Genomic DNA, 23,959 nt, shown 5'->3' on the forward strand with positions numbered 1-23,959 from the left:
AATATTTAAACTTTTATTTCACTTAGCTATCTTTTGGAGATCATCTTATTGCCGTTGTAATAAATTTTCTTATGTTAATCAACAAGCGCGTAGATCAACTGGTATGAGGTTGTTCTATCTTAACCAAGGTCCTCGGTTCGAGACTTGGGAATGCAGCTGCGTTAAGTACTTGTTGGGAGAGCTTTGCCGCTTTAGTGGTCCTACCCAACTCAAATCTGGATTAATCGGGATCCAATGTGGTCTTCGGATACCAAATGTTTTAATACACTGATTTTTTTTTTCTTATGTTCATTTGTGAATGTACGTCTTAGTTTACGATAAATTTACAAGACACAACGAATAATTTTTTACGGTTAAAATATACTACGGTTATAAAGTAGTTTAACTTTATTTTGTGATTAAATGATTCCTATAATAACTTGTTAGAGTTTATGATGACCTAAAGAAGACTTATGACTTTTTCTCAGCAACACCTTACGATCGGTATTATATATATATAACTTCGTCAACATCAAATTCTTCTATCCATCTATCGATCTCCTCCTCCAGAATCTTAATTTAATCTTCACTAACTTTCCATCAAAACCACCAAACTTAAAAATTTTCAACTTCCATACTCCAAAAAAATGTCTTTAAGACAAAGGCCTACAACATCCTCCGAGCAGCAACAACCACCCATCTCATCAGCTCAATCATCAACTTCACCAACCTCAATCACCCCCACTGCCACCACTCCGGCAACCTCAATACCGCCATCATCATCAACGTCTCTATCGCGACGAGCACTCTCACAAACCCTAACTAGCACAGCAAACCTAGCAAACCTTCTCCCCACAGGAACCCTCCTAGCATTCCAACTCCTCACTCCCATCTTCACCAACAATGGGTCCTGTGACGCCGCTACAGGCCCCTTAACGCTCCTCCTCCTCCTCCTCCTCGCCGCGTCTTGCTTACTCGCCTCCTTCACCGACAGTGTCAAGTCATCATCCAGCGGACAAGTCTACTACGGTTTTGCCACCTTCAAAGGGTTGTTTTTATTTGATTATATTCAAAACCCTAATGCCTCAGATCATGATCTGCCAGATTTAATCAAGTACAGGATCAGATTCATCGACGGTGTGCATGCAGTTTCGTCTGTCCTTGTGTTTGCTGCTGTGGCTTTGAGAGACAAGAACGTTTTGTCTTGCTTTTTCCCGACGCCGAAACATGAAACTCAAGAGGTTTTGGACATTGTTCCTGTCGGAATAGGGCTTATTTGCAGCTTGTTGTTTGTGATTTTTCCCACTAGAAGGCACGGAATTGGGTATCCGATTACTCCAGGCAAATATTAACTGTTTATTCTTTTCTTAATCTCCCTTTTTTTTTAAAATTTCCTTTTGTTATTAATTTGTTGCACGTGGAAGTCATTCTGGCAATAGTTAGGTATTAGGTTATTAATGATTTCGTTAAGCAAGAAAACATTTCAGTTTGTTTTCTTGTTGGTCATGCTTTAGCTACTTCCTTGTTTGTAATATTAATTTTTTTTTTTAGCATTATTGACTTTGATTCATCACAGCAACCAAACTTGCGTTATCCAAAATTTTCGTGGCTGGCTTATGTGGGGAAGAAAGCATTATTTTATTCAAGGGTGAGCTAAAATTCAATTGATAAAATCTACTTATAATAATGCTATGAGGACTTTGTAGTCGATTGTGTGTTTCTATTTTAATTTTTTTCAATTGTGAAAGATTTTATAATTAAGTTTGTAAGGTTTTGTGAATGCATACAACTATATATTATTATCCCATAAATACCAATTGCATTTGGTAGAGGGGTCAGTTCACCTTAGCACTAAACCTAAATATCAATAGACGGCTAATTTAAGTAGGATTAAAAATTCTCTCATTGTCGGGCTAATTGGATTGTTATAAAAGTCTGGTGGCCAAGAATCTACCCAATCGAGCCTTGTTGCCCAAAAACTGAATTCAAACCAAGCCCATTATGAATGTAGGCTATTTAGACCCCTTTATCGGAAAGCCCATTGGAAAGCTTGGGCGGTTGGATGATTATTGACATGGAAACAATTCTCGGAAAATTAAAATACAATTCAATTTGATGATTGAAATGTACATGAAAGGATTGATTTGTAAAACATCATATCAGTGCGTGCCGGATTTTGTAAGGAATAATATTAATTTATAAGATTATTAATGTATCAGTTTTTGTTATGTTACATAATCATGTAACATACATGATTATGCCGTAGCTGTTGGATGAAAATCCAACGGTTGTGGAAATAACATGATTTATTATCTTATATTTCCACAATCGTTGGATTTTCATCCAACAACTGCTACATAATCATGTATGTTACATGATTAAGTAACACAACAATCTCCTAATGTATCACCATTTGTAGATGAAATCAGCAATTAATTTGTAGGATTATTAATGTACCTTCTCTAGTTAATGAAATTGAAGAATGGAGATGAAATCAGCAACAGAAGCCATTATATGAAACCAAAAAGGTAAAAGCAAGTCAAGTGTTGAAACGACGCGCCCGAATCCTTAGGGCGACTCTATCTAGTCTCATCAAAATTTGATTGATAATAATCTAATTGGTAAAGATTTTGTCGAAAATTTGGCAAACTTTCCTTTATAAATATAACACACCCACCCCGCAAATATGTAAAACAAGTACTCTTAAAATAATTCAATATACAACCAACCCTAATGACCAACATCCTCAACTAAAATACTGAGTTTTACACAAAATATCTCTAGATTATCAAAAGATTATATTATAACTAATATTAACATACATTGGTTTATTCTTAATCTCAAAAGAATAATACAAGAAAATTATACAATCCCAAAAAAAAAAAAATATGATTAGGATACCCCAACAAAAATCATCTATAACTTCTAACACCATCACGTGAACAAAATTCAAAATATCTACAGTCGCTGAGTCGATTTGGTGTACTTGCAACCTCCTGTTAGGGGGCAAAAATATAATAAAACGAGATAAGTATAAAACTTAGTAAACTCAGTGAGTGGATAGTAGTTTTTGAAAATAAACGTACTTCAAAATAATTATATCGTTTCAATAAATAACTTTACCAAAATATCATAAGAAAACTTAAATAAACTCATTTAATTATAAATCATATACTGATATAAACATAAGATGAAATACCACATAAAATCAAGGAAGTTATAAACACTTGTAATCTCAAATACTGAATTCTGAAAGCTGTCTCTAAACAAGTACCCAGGAGAATAATCTTGTCATACCCTAACCTCAACGGGCGGGCTATGACGTAATATCAAGGAATCATCATGCCCCAGAGCTGCAACGGGTAGACAAGGAAATTTTATCTCTTATCTTATCATATTTGTGCATGAATAAACTAGTCCCCAAAGGACAAAGGCGCCCAAGTACACGGCCCAAAGTCTCTGTATGTACTTAAACAGGCCCCAAAGGCCTGTATCTCATCTATATCATCAGTATCAACTGTATCTCAATATCAGTATCTCTGTAATCATTATACTACATATATAAGCCCCCAAAAGGTAAAAGTGCCCAAACACACAGCTTAAAACCTCTATGTTTGTTCAGATGAGCCCCAAAGGCCTATCATCATATTTGTCGCCATAACTTAAGGGGAAGGGTACTGTCCAATGATTTTTAAAAATAATTCTTTATACACATATTCATATACCTTTTTATCATACTTTAAATCATACTCTTCTTTTTATTAGCACATTCGAATCCATTTTTCTTGTCTTTAAAATATTATCATGCTTTATTCAAAATCAATACAGAAACCATTTACCATATACTTTTTAACAACATATCAATACGTGAAATAAAATCCATTTCGAGAAAATCATTAAGTCCGAGTATTTAAAATACTTATTTCACAAACATGCTTTACTATCATAATAAACTATGAAAATAAGTTTTAGATATTCCACTCAGAGTGACGATACTTAAACTCGATTATTGTCCAAGCCCGCGAACTGGTTCTTGCTCGCATATCCTACTAAATCAAGGAAACAACATAATTATTTTCTATAAATTGAAATTAGTACTAAATTTACCTAATAAAGCTCGAAACGAACATCTATCCATAATTTATAACTCCCATATTGATAAAATTTCTAAAATACCCTCGAATCCATAAATCATTAAAATACTCCGAAATCGTAAATCACCGAATTACCCTCGGAATCGTAATTTCCAACCTAACCTTAATTTCAGAAATTACTAAAATATCTATAGGGTTCAAATTACAAAATTGACCTCAAAATATGAAACTACTGAATTGCCATCACTGATCAATGATGACAAGAATTCAACCGACGGTGACGGGGAAGCTCGAGCTGGACACTTCTGGCTGAGCTGAGTTCAATGGTACCGGTGGTGAGCTTCCACGCACGACGATAGCACTGGAATCTAGCTCGACATCCATGAGCACCCCAACAATTGGCTGGAAGCGAATTGGTGGCTTCTGGTGTCTGTGGATGGTCGGAAATGAAAGTTGGTGATGTGTGGAGTTAAACTCAGCCGGTGGAGTAGCTGGAAACCAACCAAATCGCGGTGAACAAAGGCGGCGATTCCGCGGTTCTTCACTGCTTCGATTGGTAGCCTTTTGGCTATTTTCCAGTGGAAATGACAAAAAAAAAAAAAACCAGCGGCTCAAGGGCTTTCAATTGATACCTCTCTTGGTCAGTGGGCTGGTCAGAAACAGAAATGGTGGCAGGGTTGGTTTTGCAGGTTTGGGTCAAGTTTCCGAGTCGGTTTGACAGCTTTCCCTCTTTCAAAGTTTTAGAGAAAGCATGCCTGCATAAATCAGACCACAAACAATTTATAATTTAAATTATTCCCGTAGTTTCCTAATAACTAGCTCGCGGTTATAATGTCTAGTGCAGAAAGCAGAATTGGCATACTAAAGATCAGTGTATAATTAGAGATGGCCAATGGGTTGTGCCGGCTACCAAAGTAAAGTCCCTGCGTGCTTATACCCGTGCCGTGCAATGCTTAAATATTTTTGCTTAAGCTCAGCCCAGCACACATGCGTGCCGTGTACCCCACCGAAACGTGCTCGTGTCGTGCCGTGCTGTATGGACACGTACCGTACCCGTGCCGTGCCACATGCCGTCCTCTCCATTGGCCATCTCTATGTGTAGTCCTTGAGGCAAATTTTATGAAGTAAAGCATACAAGTCGAAAGATAGCCAAACCGTAAATACAAGTCCAAAGCTTAACTGGAGTTAGGTCTTAAAACACAAAACATGTGACAGCAAATCCTTAAATTCTGGCTGTAGTTGCGACGTTTCCTCCTATGATTTTACCTACATAAATGTAAAGGAAAATAAATATCAGAAATGAAAATCTGCTTTTAGTTATATTTTTTCTTTTTAATTGCTATTGATTAACAGTTACTACGATTGCGATTTCGGCTAGCTCTTATTTGAGTACGGAGAGATCTTTCTCTGCCGAAATGTATGAAAATCCAATTAGACTGGCACTTGTACAACCATCTTAATTAATTGTAAACCTTTAGTTCGTATCTATTGAGAAAGTGGGAAAATGCATACCAAATTAAGCAAGTAAGGTTGAGTTATTAGAGGAAAGAGTAAAAACTCATCCATAAGGATATATTTGGATGTCATAAGGCCACTCCATTTCCTCGAAAGCCCGTAGACTTTTTCTCAATTCCGGCTGAGGCCAATGCATCTCTAATTTGTGTAAGCTCTCTATGATACATAGCTCTTCAGGAAGCATTTTCAAGTTAGCACAAGGGTTGATAATTAAGCTTTCAAGTTTTGGCAGGGCTCCTGCCCCATCATCCACTTTTAAAAGCTTTTAAGTTTTAACAACATAAACAAATAGTTAAAACCTAGAAGATCAGTTCAAAAATCCTCTTAAAATGTTGGAAGATAATCACAAAATAATGAAGTGATATAATTGTTATAACATATTCACTAACAAAATGAATTGTGCTAAATAGTCCAAGTAAAAGTTCCGTAGTATATTTAATAATATTTTATATTGTTATTTATATTATTATTAATTTTAAATTAATATTATTTAAATTTATTCATATTTAAATATTTATTATTAGTTATATTAAATAATTTAAAAATAATTAATTTTTATGTATATTGTTGTAATATAATTAAATCATGTAATATTATATTATATTTGTATATATTATTTAAGTACGTATTATTAGTTATATTAACTTATTGAATATTAATCAATTTTATATATTAATTATTATAATATAATTAAATAATACACCACTTAGTTATATTTTAACTAAAATGAAAATGAAAATATGTTATAATATTATTGAATAATAAATTATACATTTATTAACTAACAATTATAATGTAAAAATAAAATATAATATTATATTGGCTTAAAAAACTATATTTATTTATTTATTATTATAAAAACAAAAAATATGTATATATAATGCATCTACGGTTGCATTAGCTAAACCCCACTCGAAGTTGGGTTTAGCTAATGTAGCCACTTGGTGCACCAAAAATGGGGTTGCATTGCTTCTCATGTAAGTAGGGGTACGAAACCCCCAAGGTATATTAATTTGTAATGTAAAATCATGTTTTGTTGAACATGAACTTTAGGATATGTAATAATATTTTATTTTATTATTTATACTATTATTAATTTTAAATTAATATTATTCAAATTTATTAGTATTCAAGTATTTATTGTCAGTAATATTAAATTGCTAAACAATAATAAACTTTTATATATCAATTACTATAATGTATCTAAATAACATAATATTATGTTATATTTTTATTTTTATATATTAATTATAACTAAATAGTACATTACTTAGTTATATTTTAATATATGAAAAATATTATTTATTATTATTAAATAATAAAATAATTACAATAATGTAAAAATTAAAGAAAATTAAAATTAAAATTTTATATTTATTTATTATTATAACAAAGAAAAAAAAGACTAATGTGACAACTACCGCATTAGCTAAATCCCACTCCCAATCGAGTTTAGCTAATGCAGCCAATTGCTGTAACAAACATGAGGTTGCATTACACTCATGTTAATGAGGGGTGCCAAGCACTCCCTAATAGGGATATAAAAAATACCTGCTCGGTTTGGACCCGAATCGGGTATCACTTGATAAGTCTAGATCTAAACTAGAACCTGGATTTTATTGAAAAATATTATAAAATATATATTATTTTAAATAATTGTATTTATTTGATCCATATATTACATATATGCAAAGTTTTAAACACCTAAAGTTCATATTTTCATGCCTAATTTCATTGAAATAAATTTAAAAATTATAAAATAAAAAAAGTATAAATATATAATATTAAAAAAATAAAATTCAGGTGTCTAAAAAATACATCCGGACGGTGTCTGGACATCACCATATCCAGATCTAGACCTGGGTTTTTCCAACCATTTCCCCTTAACCTACAATTTGTATGATGACAAACCAGGATCCACTGATGTTTATTAACCTAGAATTTTTAGCTTAACGTTCATAAGAATATATCCTAATTTACTAGATTTTTATTTGAAGCTAGTACAACTATTCAAATAGATCAGTTAGTTTAAGTAGTTGATTTTTCGTTAAATCTTTACTCTTCTTTTAATTCTAAAACTTAGAGCGTCATCAAAAGGCTTTTTGAATTTTACTTTTTAAATTTCTATTTGCTTATTTATATAGCAAATAAAAGAGTGGAAAAATAAGTTTTTTCCCCCAAAAGATTCTTCAAAAAGGAACAAATTGATATTATTTGAATCAAATCCTTATTTTTAAATAATTTTGTGTTTATTTTAAATGTCACTGTCATTATGTTTTAAATATGTTTACCTTTTTAATAACTGTATTGATGTGTTTTTAATATGATTTTCTGTTTATGTTTGTCCATTTTTATTGCTAGTAAAAAATAGTAATTAATAAATTAAATATTAATATTAATTATAAAATTCCTTGAAAACATACTATAATTTGAAAAAAAAAATGCAATGAGATGTGTATTAGTTTAAATTAGTTTTTAAAATATTAACATGCTGAGAAAAAATACTATCAAATCTTTAAAATTACTTGAAAAATATTATTAGGTTTTATAGTTATTTTTTCTCTTCAATAAAAAAATAATAAAATATTAATAAAAGAGAGAATCTTAATGAGCAATATTGAGTAGGGAAAAAAGTTGTTAATGCTTTTAGACAATTTTCAGTTTCTGTTGTAAATAAAGAAAAAATTACTCTGCATGTTAAAAGAGGCACAATAACTTCCTGCTTTTGCTGATGGGGCCCAAGGATGTGAAACGTCAAGCAACCATTACTTGTAGTTTGTTCTTTTCAAAAGTCAAGAATCTGAAAAGTCAAGGAACTTTATACTTTTTCTGTCCAATCAGACCTTTAATTATATGCTTCTTTTAGCTTCAACGGATATCTACCAAGACTATGAACCCTCACCGTATTAATTCCAAAATGTCAAGTTGTCAACCTTATCTCTAGAAAAATTCAATACACGAGGATTGACGAAGAAATTTAACACTTGTCAGATATGTTTGTGTAATGTTAAATTAATTCAATTGCAATAAGTGAGTGGCATATCAAATAAAACAAATAATCTATTTCATCACGTCCTCTGTCATACATCAATTGACATGAAAATTCCATCCATTAAATTTCTTTTGCAGGTCAACAAGAAATTTGACATAACAAACCATAACAAATTAATTAAGATGACATCAATTGATTAGTGAAGGCATGAAATTAGGCCAAATTAATGGAAGGCACACATGCAAACGAGTTATCCACCGTGAGGTCAAAAATCAATGTGTAATTGGTCCAAATGTGTTGCTATTCAGATTTTAAATAGCTTAACTATTGGGGCAGTGATCCGTCAAATCAGCTCGGAATTATACATGCTTCGTTTAGCACCAACGGAGAACTACAAAGAATATGGGCCGTCACGGTACCACAAAAGTGCCAACCTATCAATTCTGAAAAATTAAAACTGATGCTTGAATAGAAGGACATGATATAATAATGACAAAAAAATTATAAAATCGTATCATATTATAGTATTAAGTAAAAAATTAATATTATTTTCTAAATAACACCATATCACCATACGATTTTACTGTTATTTTTTTATTGTTGTTGTGTCACTATAAAGGCTAGTATTATTTTCCTAAAAATTTAATGCACGAGGGTTGATGAAGAAATTTAATATGATAAGTTCCATTTTTAAAAAATACAAATGTGACAAATTGTGTACGTAAACAACAAGCAACTCATGATGTAGATAATTATGTCATTTCAGTATTCATATTTTGTAGTCCATATATTTTTCTTTTAGGGTGCATTTGTTATATAGGATTAAATTGAATGTAGGTTGGATTATAAAATATTGTTTTATGTTTGGTATAATATCGGATTAGATAATGTTAAGTTATATTTAAATGAAAAAAAAGCAATATTAAGGAAAAGAGGAGAATCACTTGCTATTTTACTCTTTTTCCTTCCTGTATAATCGATCCTTAAAACAAACTTATATTTCATCAGGAGCATTTTGAAGACAAAAAAAAAAAAAAAAAAAATATTAACGAAAGAAACTCCAAATGTGAATTATTAAATGATGATTTGTAAATGGATTAAGAGAAGCTGATTTAGAGTGTTTTATTTTAATCTCTTTTCTAAAGTGCTTGAAGCAGGAAGTTGATTTTTATACTTATTTTTCCACTGCCCTAATTTTTCAAAATATGAAGAAGTGGTAGAAGACAGATTTTAAAAGCCTAAATTCTAGGACTAAAGTAAATTGAAAAAGGGCCTTGAATGAATTACATCAGACTTAAACAATTGATTTTAAATAAAGCATAAAGATTATGAAAATGATTTAAAATAAGTCGTTGTCTGTAGGGGAATCAGTCGACGTTATCATTAACACAACCAAATGAGTTGTTATCTGTTCGTTGGCTTGTTGCTTTCAATATTTTGTTTGTTTAATTGAATTGTTTGGGTGAGTTGTTGAATTAAAATCAAGTATGCAAAGATAAGATCCCAATTCATTCTAAAATATATTAAAATTATCCATAGGATTCTGCTAAGTAGTTAAAAACTTTATTTGAGTATCACCAGTATTTGAATCCTAGATATGTTGGGGACTAAAACCTTATAACTTAAAAAAAGAAAGAGGACACTTTACCCTCAAGGTTTGGAGAAATGGTTACAAAAATCCCTAATCTTTTAATAAGAGACATCAAGACTTTTGTTTTATTATAATATCCTTTGACTCTATAAATTCTAAAAAAATTGACTCCAAAATTTTATAATAAACAAAAATATGGCATTAAAATAAACGTAATAATATATACATTTTGAAATAATTTTAACATTTGAAAAATACTTTTATATTTTACAATCTATTAGACCTATTTTATTATATTAAAGTAATTTTTAAGAATAAATAGAAACGTAATATTAAATAAATAAATTAATTAATTAAAATTATTTTGAAATTTTATGTAAAAGTTAATTTTAACATTATTAATTAGGAGATATTTTGCTAATTGTAAAATCTATTTAACTAAAGATTTATTTAAAGTCTTTGTAATAATTACAAATATATTATTAAAATAAAGATAATAATTGAAAATTTTCATATTATTTTAAATGTACAAAATAATTTAATATTATTAGTCTACTAGATAGATTAATATTATTTTCATTAAATTGTATTGATTAAAAGCCTTTAAAGTTCATTTTCTAATTATTGTATTTAAAGAGTATTATGGTTAAAAAGGAGTTTAGGTAGTCCTTAGTGAAAACTTGGGGATCTCTGTGACAATTTTCCTAAATTTTAGGGGTGTAAGTGTCTTTTTTTTCTAAAAAAAAAAAATTAAAACTCAGTTCAATTTGAATTGAGTAAAATCGATGACTTAAAATTTATGTCAAAATTTTAAGTTAAAATAGCCTAATCCATTCTAATGATTTGTACCATGAAAGACGGTACTTTAACTTAAGATTTGACTTAAATTTAGACAATCGGTTCAATCCAAATATTGACATAATTCTTTTGTTTCAGCAGCTTCAACGAGATCATATAGACAATTAAAATTAAGAAAATTATTCTTTATGTGAAAGAAAACTATCCTGCAGATCTTAAGAAAATTGCAAATCCTGCAGTTGAGAAATCGTGATAGCGACCATCATAAAAAGTGCAGATTTGACTCCTCTGAGAAATATGGCAGAACAACATCCAACATCCAACTCCTTGCTCGGTTAAGACTCCTCCGACAAATATCAACACACCCAATATTTTCAATACCCAACTAGATAATCTATTAAAGTCTAGTAAGGTTCTAGAGCTAAATCTTTTGTCAATTACCAAAGGGAGTGCAAACATAATTTCATAGTCGATATCTTTAAGGACAAAGTCTTTGTTCCAACAAAAATAATTGAATATAGACATCTTTAAAGATAGAGACCATCAATTTCTCTGAAGAAGAATTCAAAATTAATTTCATAATTGAGTAGCGGACATGATTTGATGTTTGGGAAGAATACAATTTGTGAAATTGGGGATAAATATATATATTTTTTTTCAATTTAGGTTAGAAATTGTTGTTGAAGGATGCCTTTATGCTACCTCAACTTTTTGTTTTTTGAGTCTATGATTCTCTCTCTTTATTTTTAAAGTTTTAATATGCCACCTCAACTTTTTGTTTTTTGAGTCAAATTTAATACAATTTAATGTCATCTAAGCCATTATCTTAGCCTTTGAATTGAACTAAATAAATTACCAAATTTCAATGTCTAGATTTAAGTCAAAATGCTAAGTTAAAATAGCGGTTCCCTTGTTTGCGCTGTATATCCATATATGCTGCAATTTAGTTGATTAGCTTAGCATTGAACTCAACTATGCACAAGACTTTACAACAAAAGGGAATATAGAAATTTACATTACTTACTTCTGCAGCCAAATCATCATGTCAAGGTATTAATATGTATAATAAATCTTTAATCAATTATTTTATATTTAATAAAGTTCATATTAATTTGGCCAGCTACTCATCATATTTGTTCCAAAGGATAAATGTGTCAAATAATACAAAATATAAAGGTCAATTAAAGCAAATTAGGTGAGCGTTGGGTGGCTTTTGACTCTGAAGTCTGAAATGCCTCTAAATTTCAAAATGTCATATCACTATTATTGAATTATACATGAATATAGATGTCAAAACTCATAAATCAGCGACAAAACAAGTAATAATTTCAACAGATTTGAAAAAGACATTGACATTTATAACAATTAGCATCTAAACGGATTAAATGATAAATTTTCTAAAGAGTAGTGGTAAAAAAAAAAAAAGAGAAAAAGAAAAAAGGTTCCTTCCTTAGTCCTTAAAAATTAATCAGTCAACCAGATAATGCATATTTAGAAACTGGCCATGGAAATTGTTTCTTCAGTTACAGGGAGTGTTACAGGAAAGATTATTGACAAGCCATTCAACGAAGCAGGCCGTCATTTTGGTTACTTGTATCACTACAATGACTACATCGAAGCATTGAGAAAGCAAGCTGGGAAGCTGGCAGATGTGAGAGACAGGGTGCAAGGCAAGATTGATTCTGCTAAGAGAAACTGTGAAATTATCGAAAATGATGTTCAAAAATGGATAACGGATGTGGAAAATATCAGTGAAGAAGTTGAAATATTTTTGGAAGATGAAGTTAATGCAAACAAGCGGTGCCTTGGAGGGTGGTGCATTAATGTTCGCTCATGTTACAGACTTGGTAAGGAAGCACATAAGAAGGCTCTGGCGATTTCTCATCTCCGGGAAGAGGGAAAATTTGAAGATGTGTCTCATCGTGCTGCTCCAATGGGAATTATAACATCTTCATCTAAAGGAATTTTTGAATCAAGAAAATCAATTGTGAAGCAATTATTGGAGGCTCTGAACAATGAAAATGTGAGCGTAATTGGATTATGTGGGATGGGGGGTGTCGGTAAGACAACATTAGCGAAGGAAATTGGCAAACAAGTTCAAGAAAGCAAGCGCTACGATACTGTAGTGATGGCGGTTGTATCCCACAACCTAAGTATTGTAAAGATTCAGGGGGAAATTGCTGCTGTGTTAGGTTTGACAATCTGTGGCATCGAGGAGTCAGCAAGAGCTGGTTACTTATGGGAAAGAATCAAGATGGAGAAACGGATACTTGTAATATTGGATGATGTTTGGGAAAGAATTGATTTGCAGAAAGTTGGTATTCCTTTTGGAGAAGATCATGAAGGCTGCAACATTTTGCTCACCTCTCGAAGTCAGGGGGTCTGCAATCAAATGGATGCTCAAAAGATCTTTATAGTTAGAACTTTATTGGAAGAAGAATCTTGGATCCTTTTCAGGGAGGCAGCTGGTACAGTTGTTGAAAAATCTGATCTAAACTCTATTGCAAGGAAGGTGGCCGCTAAATGCAGTGGCTTGCCAATTGCCATTCTCACTGTCGGAAGAGCATTGAAGAACAGGAACAATAAGTATGTGTGGATTGACGCTGCTCAACAGCTTAAAAAGTCTACACCAACAAACATCGAAGGAATGCACAAAGATGTGATTTCAAGTTTGGAGCTGAGCTACAATTATCTGGAAAGCGAGGAGGCAAAAAAACTCTTCCTATTCTGCTGCTTATTTCCAGAGGATTATAACATTAAGATTGAAGTGCTAGTGAGATACGGAATGGGCCTGAGGTGGTTCAAGGATGTTGATACATTGGAGGAAGCCAGAGTTAGAACTCATGCTATTGTAAGTACCTTGATCTCTTCTTTTTTGTTGATAGCTGAAGATGAAGGATATGTTACAATGCATGATGTCGTCCGTGATGTTGCATTAGTAATATCCTCTAAACATAACAATGCATTCATGGTGAAAGCTCGGAATGGACTATTAGAGTGGCCCATCCGAGACACATTTGAAGATCTCACCGGAATCTCATTGATGTCTAATTATATTCATGAGGTTCCTGCTATGTTGGAGTGCCCAAAGCTGCAAGTTTTACTTCTCCAAGAAAACTCTCCATTGGTTATCCCTGATAAATTTTTCCAAGGAATGAAAGATCTGAAAGTTTTAGACTTGAGTTACATCTTACCTTTATCACTGCCTCCCTCACTTTCGTTTCTTGTTGACCTTAGAACTTTGCGTCTTGAGGATTGCTATTTGGGTGACCTATCGGTAATTGGAGAGCTAAGTAATCTAGAGATTCTTAGCCTCTGTCGCTCTAGTATCAAGGAGATCCCCGAAACTTTTTGCCGATTAAGCCATTTATGGTTGTTAGATTTGGATCATTGTCGCCAGCTAGCACTAATACCACATGGTGTAATATCACAGCTTGATAAATTAGAAGAGTTTTACATGTGGAATACTTTCAAGAATTGGGATTGTGAAACCAATGCCAAAGTTGTTGAGTTACAAGCCTTGACTCGATTAACTAACTTGATGTTCCACTTCCCACAAAACAGTATCTTGCCTAGCCATATGCCTTTCCAACACCTACCAAACTTTACAATTGCAGTGCGTGTTTCATGGGAAGCATCTGATTTCATATTGTCAACCTCAAGCGTGAACAAATACTCAACGAGGATGATTCTCTCGCATGACATGAGGTTTTCGCCACTGCTTGGTTGGGTTAAGGATTTGTTGAAGAGAAGTGAGTTTCTGTTCTTACATGAATTCATTGGAGTACAAGACATTGATGGTGATCTAATTAGCGGAGGGTTCACAGAGTTGAAGTGTCTAACTCTCCAAAGTTGTGACAATGTAAAATATCTCCTCAACACATTGGAAAGGGCGGCACCACATGAAACTTTCCACAACTTGGAGGAATTGACAATCTATTCTAATCACAGCTTTGTTGAAATATGCCACGGTCAAGTACTTCCAGCAGGGTCCTTCAACAAACTCAAAAGGTTAGATGTGAAATGGTGTCAAAACATTTTAAACATTGCACCAATTCATTTGCTACGAAGATTAAAAAACCTTGAATACTGCTCTGTTTTCTTCTGTGCATCATTGTTACATGTATTTGATCTTCAAGGGCTTGATATTGTGAATCAAGAAACCAAATTTCTCGCATCGTTGAAAGAAATAGAATTGATTGCTCTGCCAGAGATGACGCATATATGGAAGGGTGACAGTCGACTCATAAGCCTCTGCAGTCTTAAAAAGTTATGTTTATGGGCGTGTGACAACTTGACAAAACTATTTTCACATAATTCTCTTCTGCAAAGCCTTGCTTCTTTGGAAGATGTCACAATTATTTCTTGTATAAATTTGGAGGAGATATTCGGAAAGATGGAGATGATGAGGAAAAATAGCCAACCCACAACTTCCCAGGGTTTGCAAAACTTGGCTACTATAAATATTCAGAGTTGTAGTAAATTAGTAAACCTCTTCACAGCCTCCATTGCAGAAAGCCTGGTGCTGCTCAAGACACTGAGAGTAATCTCCTGCGCAGCAGTGCAAGAAATTGTCACAGACAGGGAACGGTCAAAAGGAGCATCAGCTGAGAGGATTGAATTTCCTAGTTTGTTCGAAATGGAACTTCGGAATCTAGACAGCCTCACTTGTTTTTGCTCAGGGCAGTTTCTGATTGAATTCCCAGCTTTGGAGATGCTGACAATAGCTGAATGTCCGAAAATCAAGACCTTTGGATATGGCGACCAAGTTACAGCCAAGCTAAACAGAGTGGAACTCCAAGAGGGAAACCGATGGACCGGTAACCTTAATGACACCGTCAAACAATTGTTCCATGAGCAGGTGTGTTCCTGAATATTTTACATTAAGCTTCACAGTGAAGCCAAGACATAGAACCAGGATCCCAATTTCAAAAGACTAATTATTATTGTTGTTATTGTATATTTTGTGATTACAGGAAAGAATTCAGAAGCAAGAAGGGATGCGGACAGGAAGGCTAACCGAAAGTAGTGCTGCTGAGATTGAGAATTCTCTCATGAGATTACTTCAACATTGACGTGATACTTTTTTTACTTCCGGATACATCAATTGTCAAGGACAGACTGCTTGGAATGATAATACAAGTTGCGGTAAAGTTCATGGAGTCTGCGATGCAATAGTTTTTGTCTTTGATCATATACGTTGATTATAAATTTATTCATGCCCGGGTGGCTATCTAAATAAAGCAACTTGAAAATTACTGTACGAGGTCTATAAAGGCAAAACTGCATTTCACTGTCCATTGAAACTATGAGGGATAGGCTTCATATTGCCATTGCATTAGATAAATAAATAAGAAAACTAAATATTAAAATAACTACATTAAAAAAAATTGGGATTTCAGAATCATCTAGAATCGCGATCTTCTGATCTAAGGATATCATGAAGATTTGATTTAATCGATTTTTTCCTTAAGAACTAATAATATACATAAATTAAGTTACCTACAATATGAAATTGATATTATACTAACAAATTCAGGTGTACCTACTAGGGGTGGGCGTCGGTTCAGTTCGGTTTGGTTTCGGATCGGTTCGGGTTTGAAAATTAAAAAAACCGTTCGGTTTTTTTGAAAATAAAATCCGAACCAAAACCAATAGGTCGATTTCGGTTCGGTTTCGGTTCTCGGTTTCAGATCGGTTTCAGTTCTTTTAACGATTTAATTTAAGCAATCGGTTTTTCGGTTCTTTTAATGGCATTTGAATTTTAACTTTCGGTCAAGGACCATTTTGAAAATATGCAAATAAATTAGGCCACAATAGAATTCCTATATGCAAACATTTCCTAAATATTGGGCTACACTAATATTTTATAAAAGAGAGAGATCTGAATGATATTTTCCCTCCATTATCTTTTCCACTTCGCGACTTTCTCTTTTTCCCACCAGCAACAGTGACATTTGCAGATCCAGTCACATATACAGATCCAAACAAAGCTAATAAAACCAAATACAATTAATAATCTTTTACAATAATAATAAGTAAAGCAACCATGAAATTACAAAAGATTAAAGAGTTATTTAAAAAAAAAGACCCATTTAAAAAAAAGAAAAGGAGAGAAAGCAGAGCAAGTAAGTGAGTTGGCTGGCTGGCGAGGGAGCAATGGAAGGAACGGTAGTCGCAGGTCGGCAGTATCAGCCACCAGCAGATGGAGTTGAGATTTGGGTGTGTGAGTTTGTCCGTTCGTGGTTTTGTGCAGCTGAAAGTGAGAAGATTGGTGCACTGGTGCTGTTGAAGACATTTGTGGGCTGGGTATATATATTATAGTGAAATTACAAAAATACCTTAATATCGGTTCGGTTCGGATTTTAAAATTTTTGATCCGAAAACGAATCGAACCGAACCGAATTTTTTTCGATTCCGGTTCGATTTTGCCCACCCCTAGTATCTACAATATTAAATTGATATTAATCACTAAATTACTAGAGAAAGCCGATATCGTTGTATTTATTGGACTATAAAACAAGCTTTAATTCCCTTTATAAAATGATACAGAAAGAAATTTGTAACATTATGCAGGTTATTGTTTTAACAAAATTACCTTAATAAATTAATCTCGAGACTAATACAAGAATATAAATTACTTGTCGTGCTATATAATCGTAAAAGAAACTAATTTCAACAAACAGATGTACTTAAATTTGGTAAAGGGTACTTCATCTTCAATCGCAATATTTATAGCAAAACTGCATCTTCGATCGCAATATTATTTATTTTATTATTAATTTTCATTATATAAATGAATAATAATTATTAATATTCTTAATTATGTAAATCAGAATTTTTAATTTTAATTTTAATTATGTAAATTAAAAATTATTAATAAGAACAACACAAATGAAATAATATAGTACATAATAAATATTTTTTTAGATTAAACTATTTATTATTATTAGTAATTAATATTAAATAATATAATGCTATTAAAATTAAATAAATATTATATTATATTTTCAAATAAAGAAAATAATATCATTAATTTTATGTGAATATAATAATATTATTTGCAAGTAATTTTAATTTAGGATCAATGTAAATTATTATTTTTAACTAAATCTAATAATATTATGTTAAACAAAGTTTAGTATTACTATTTTAAAAAATGTAATATTATTTAAATAAATATGATATCATTATTTTTAAATAAATGTAACATTATTTTATTTTAATAAATATCATAAGAGAAAGGAAAAAAAAAAAAAAAAAGAGGAGGTGAGAGTCAATCCATGAGAGTGCGGATCCCAATCCTCACTCTAAAAATTAGTGAGACACATGGAGTGGGATTTCCACTCCCCTCCTTAAGTGAATACGTAAATATTAGAGTGAAAGAAATCCATACTCCTCACTCTCATTCCAGTAAGTAAATATAGCATAAAAAGAGACAACTCCATGCCACTATGAAGTCATTTTATATTCAATGCTAATGAATAATTGTTATACCCCTAACACATGATTCTTATTTTCTCTCATTTGAATATCAAAAAATATTAAACATCCATGTTTACACTAATTAGCCTTTTTTTATTTTATTATTATTAATTCATACACTCATTGAAGCTCGAACGTAAAATTAAAGTTCTAGTAAGATTGCTCCTTACCATTAAATAAGTCACCACATTTAATGCATAATAACTAAGAGTCTTCCTAATAATTAATTTACCGATGGTAGACAATCGGACATAATTTATGAACGATATCTTTTCTAAATCATTCATAAAAAATAATGAATGCTATTCCCTGAAAGATTCAGTTCTCTTTCTAGGGGGTTGTTGCAATCCTTTACGAGTTCATGTAGCTTATTATGCTGAGATTTTTGTATCTATTCTTGCTATTGAGCTTACATACAGTAAGGCTTGGAGAAGTTTGTAGCTAGAATGTCATTCTACAATGATTTTGTATTTTTTTAACAATAAGTCATTTCAGCCTCCTTGGACCTCACAAAATCGTTGGTTGATTTGTTGTTATCTCCTCAGTTAGAAGGACTTTAGAATTAATCATTCTTTTTTTTAAAGTTAATTGTGGCAGGTCGTTTGGTGAATCTAGGATTAGAATGCTTTGCTTAGATTTGGTGAGATAATCTCGGATTTCTAGATTTCTTTCTAATAATGCTAATGAATTTCTCAATTGTGATTTCTCCTAAATTTTTTTTTTCTACTTTCTTCTTATTTTCCTATCTTTTCAGCTTTTGTTCTACTGTTATAGCCTTGTAACTATTTTGGGGATGGAGTATATTATTATTTATTTTCAATTTGAAGTTGCCTCGCTAGTTGAGGTTCAGGCGAAAAAAAAAAATGAAAGATTTAATTCTAGATAGTGGAGATCATCATGATTGAGTCAACTTCGTACATATCTGAAGCAATTCCTAACTTTTCACCTTCTAATCCGAGGTGCCACAAGCATATCATAAGATTGGAAAAATCACTTGATTTATTGTTAATACATCGTAAACCAAATTTCATCATCCACTAAATAAAAAAGTATATTATTTCCCTGGAAAATTTAGCAGTTGAACCAAATTCTAGAATAGATTGGGTGTGGTTAAGATCCAGAGAAGTATTTCATATTATAGCCCAACATGTGAATTAACGATTAAAATCCGAACTCCATTTTTTGCTGCCTATTAAACAAAAACGATCCATCCTTAAGCTCATCAACCTCATAATTTAAGAATTCAGAACCTGGACCAACTCATAATTTAAGAATTCAGAACCTGTACCAACTTGCTTACAAAGTTTGCCTTTAAGATAAGACACCTCAAATGTGTTGAAAACAATAAACTTGTTTTAGACAAATAATTCATTAAGTGGAATGAGGTGTTGAGTAGTACATGGCCCTTCATCATTATGCTCCATCATCATGGTCCTACAATGTTATGTCCATGAAGCATCTAATTGAGTGGAGATTATGTTGGTGTTGTGTTTTTGTGGGGAATGACAAATGTAGAGAAATACAACAATAATGATGGAACTTTATTGTGTAAAGTAATGTGTTTACAATTAATTCTGTATGTAGTAGGAAGAAAAATAATAGTAATAAATAAACTGCAGCAAAATTTGTGTACTTCAACGAACGTTACAAATGTGGCTTTTCTTAAGACATTATTTGCCCCACCAATTGAGTGATGCACATGGGTTAAGCAAATACGCCTTCAGGATACAATGAAGCACTTGTTTGTTTGCTTGCGTTGTGCATCAACGAAAGAAAACCAGAATACTCTTAAATGTTGCAAGCTTGCCAAGAAACAATATATTGTTCCTGTAGAAAACAATATATTGGATTTTTAACGCACAAAAGAAATGGATGTTGATGGGTGTCGAAGCCAACAAAAATAAATTCCTACTCTAAATAAATTGTGTATAGTGATTGAGCAGGGTCGTGTCCACAGAGATCGGTAATTATTTAAATCCTTTTAAAATGCAAAACATAAAATGGGGTTTTGTTGACAATAATAAAAATCAAATTAAAATAATAAGAATGCAAATTAAAGTTGTAATTCAAATTGGAGAAAGCTCTGGTTGAAGGAATTAACTCAGCTTGATTCGACTACTGATCATTGATTCAAATATAGATTATTATTACTTATGAATAGACCGGTTATAGCTATTGAGACCCTCTAATAGCCAATCTCTCCTTAACTAGTCGATAACCAAGGTACGACCGTTGGTTATTTCCCTAATCAATGGACAACCCTAGATACGATCATAGGATTTAATCAATTGACAGCCTGAAAAACCAGAGAGACCCAAATCCTAATCAACACATATGATGATTCATTTAAATTAGATTGTTTATTCTCACAACACAACTCTCTGCTATGTTATTTGTCACAAACATTAAATTCTTCATACGATAAATCCTTTAATTGACAATAGATTAAGTTGATAATTAAATAGTGGCCAATTACCTAATTAACAAACATAATCATGAAACTAATTCAGAGAATAAACAAATACCCAAAAAGTAATAAAACAATTAAAGCATAAGAAAGATCTCACAGTAGTGATGAATCAAAGCTTCATTATCCTTCAACCAGAAAAATGGGTTTAGTTCCTCATAGAGAGAAGAGAAAAATTAGATCTAGGGTTTCTTTTCCTCCAATCCAAAAATCCCCCCTTTTTCACAATAGATTCCTCCCTTAAATACTCTCTCTCTCTTCTCTTTTAGAATTCTATTTAAAATAAAATACTAATATTTGAAATATTAAATTCGTAATTACAAAAATAACCAAAAATACAAAACACGTTAAACTAAAAAAAACTGCAGGTCCGCAGTTGACAGCACGCGCCCACGCCTTATCAACAAAGTTCTTCTGACGCTCAGAAATTTCTCCAAGAGAACAATCCTCCTTAAACATCATCTTTTAGCTCAATTTTATCATCAATCAATAGAATTGCACCTACAAAAGTAAAACACAAGTAAAACATTATTATTAAGTGCAAAACATCGATATTAAGGGAAGTAAACAATGCAAAACTAGTGCATAAATTGCACTCTAACAAATTCCCCCACACCAAGATGATGCTTGTCCTCAAGCATATAACTCAAGATTAATCCCAAATCTCCACTCAATTCTCATCTCAACTCATCCAAAAATAATTTTAAGCAAGCATACCTCAAGAAATTAAGTCGATCAACATTCGAGAGACAAGGATTTTAAAGCATAGAATCTCATAAGATAGAATAAGAACATTCAACCACCAAGAAGATCCATTCAAAATTCAAGTGCAACAAGATGTAATAGCCCTCTCAATAACTTCACTCCATGCACTCAAAGTGTTTAAGGTGTCATTTATCCACTCAAATCAAATCAAAGAATGCTATTACCATAAACTTGCTCATAAATCACATCTCAATCCACAAAACATGAATAAAATGCAAAAATCTAAGGGTCTTAAAAGGGTTGTAATGGGGTTAAATGGGTTAAATGAAAAAGAAAGGTTTACGAAAGAAAAAGAGATCAAAATGAGAAGAATGAACTCATTGAATGAACTTATGATATCAAAATGCTTATTTCTACTCAAGTCACCAAGAATGTAAATATTTTTTTTTTCGATTTTTCTTTTTCTTTTTTTTTTTTTTTCTTTTTCCTTTTCCTTTTCTTTTTTTTTCATTTTTTTTGTTTGTTTTTTTTTTTTCGAATCAAACAAAAGAAACGAACCTTGCACAATTGAATTCAAGCATAATGCTTGTTGATCTAATTGAGAAACTTTAATACAAGTTAGAAAAAGCAACAAAATATATCCATACAATGAGTCCAAAAATCTCCTTAAATTGAGGCTCAAAAAGAAGAAAAATGGTTAAGTAGACGGAGAGAATTAGATGGGTAATGGTTAAGGCTCAAACAAAGGTAGCAAATAAAGGTCTTCGGGTAAAGAAAAAGGAAAATGCGAGAATAGAAAAATGGTAAATGGTTTGCCCTTATCATTTTAATGCATAAAATCCCGTAATGTGGCTTCAACATGCATAATAAAGCAAGTTCTAGAATAAACAAACTAGGATTGATATTCACATAACAAAAATAATTAGAGCAAAGTGGTTGCTCATAGGCTCAAATCCTCACAAAGTTGGTAAATTTGCCATCAAATCATGTACACTCTTCAAATGAATCAATCATCAATAGTGGTGTAGAATGAGATGAAGGTATGAATGAGATATAAAAGGAAAGGTAAAAATGATAATAAACGAGAAAGATGTATGTAGTAAAAAAAAATGAAAGATAAAATGTGAGTGATGAAAGAGTATGATAGGAAAAAAAATAGATGTAAATAATTTGAGATAGATGGGAAAAAAGTAGTGAGAAAGAAAAGAAAAGAAAAAATAATAATATATAAAGCATACTAACTCCAAAATCATTTAAGGATGAGTAGAGTGAAAATAGATGAGTAGAGTGAAAATAATAATTCCAGGCATCAATAATGCAAAAATCCCTCCCCCACACCAATAACTTACATTGTCCCCAATGTAAGATAATCAAAGCTCACATAAAAATTAAAGCGTAAGGATAAAAGATTAAAGGCAAAAACTTCCCTGAATTGTGAGCTTTGATCCTCGTAACGTCTATGGGCTTGGCGGGAATGGTGGGATAAATCCCACACTCTTGAAGTATGCGGCCAAATTCTGCTCCATCTTGTCACGGATTTCGATTCACGCGGCTGGAATGCAGGTCGTAGGCTGGTTGCGGACTATTGCTGCTCGACTGGAGCTTGCGGGTACACAGCTGGTGGTTCAGTTGCGCGCGGATGGGACTGATGCTGCGAACTGGTGACGCTGGATCTGCGTGCTGCGGCTGTTGCTGCACGCTGGGGGATTGCTGGTGCGCGCGCTGGTGACGCTTGTTGCGTTGCGTGCTCGGCTGGAGCTTGCTGCGCGGCTTGGGGCTGGTTGCGCACTACTGGTTGCGTGCAGGATGCTGTCTGCGTGGCTGCGTTGCGCGCGAGAGCTGCTGCGTGGCTGTGTTGCTGCGGGACTGTTGCGCGCGAGAGCTGGTTCTGAGTTGCGTTGCGGGGCGTGCTCGTTGCTGGTGCTTGCGTTGCGCGCGACTGATGCTGCATTCTCCGGCTGGCTGGTTTGCTGCTGGCGTGCTGCAAACGGCTGGAGAAGAAAACAATTTCTGGAAAATTAGGGATTTTGTGAACGGTAAAATTTTTTTTTTTTTTTTTAACAATGATTTTTTTTTTGATTTTTTTTTAAATAAAAAAAAAATATATATATATATAAAATATAGAACAAAAGAAATAAATAAATAAAATAAAATGAAATAAAATCAATTAAAATTATTATTATTATTTTTTTTTATTTTTTATTTTTAGTGATGAATCACTTTGAGACACTAAAAATTTCAGAAGTACTTTTCTAATAAGCACGTGGGCACGCCTTATAAAAAGTTTTCTTCTGACCAAAATAAGCAAACACATTAAATTTCAGAAGTACTTT

The 23,959-nt window shown here is 32.4% G+C and overlaps 2 protein-coding genes across 2 annotated transcripts; both read left to right on the forward strand.

Annotated features, from left to right (window-relative positions):
- Positions 1 to 603: 603 nt before the first annotated feature.
- Positions 604 to 1,350, forward strand: LOC18041943 (protein DMP3). The gene has a single exon (XM_006431606.2). The coding sequence runs from the start codon at positions 627 to 629 to the stop codon at positions 1,329 to 1,331; it is 705 nt and encodes a 234-aa protein (XP_006431669.1). The 5' UTR covers positions 604 to 626; the 3' UTR covers positions 1,332 to 1,350.
- Positions 1,351 to 12,473: 11,123 nt separating this feature from the next.
- Positions 12,474 to 16,186, forward strand: LOC18041944 (probable disease resistance protein At4g27220). Its single transcript, XM_024184539.1, has 2 exons — positions 12,474 to 15,830; positions 15,946 to 16,186. Exons 1-2 carry the CDS (start codon positions 12,474 to 12,476, stop codon positions 16,042 to 16,044), a joined length of 3,456 nt encoding a protein of 1,151 aa, XP_024040307.1. The 3' UTR covers positions 16,045 to 16,186.
- The last annotated feature ends 7,773 nt before the right edge of the window (positions 16,187 to 23,959 follow it).

The sequence above is a fragment of the Citrus clementina genome, unplaced genomic scaffold (assembly GCF_000493195.1).
Source record: "Citrus clementina cultivar Clemenules unplaced genomic scaffold, Citrus_clementina_v1.0 scaffold_5, whole genome shotgun sequence".
Taxonomy (NCBI): domain Eukaryota; kingdom Viridiplantae; phylum Streptophyta; class Magnoliopsida; order Sapindales; family Rutaceae; genus Citrus; species Citrus x clementina.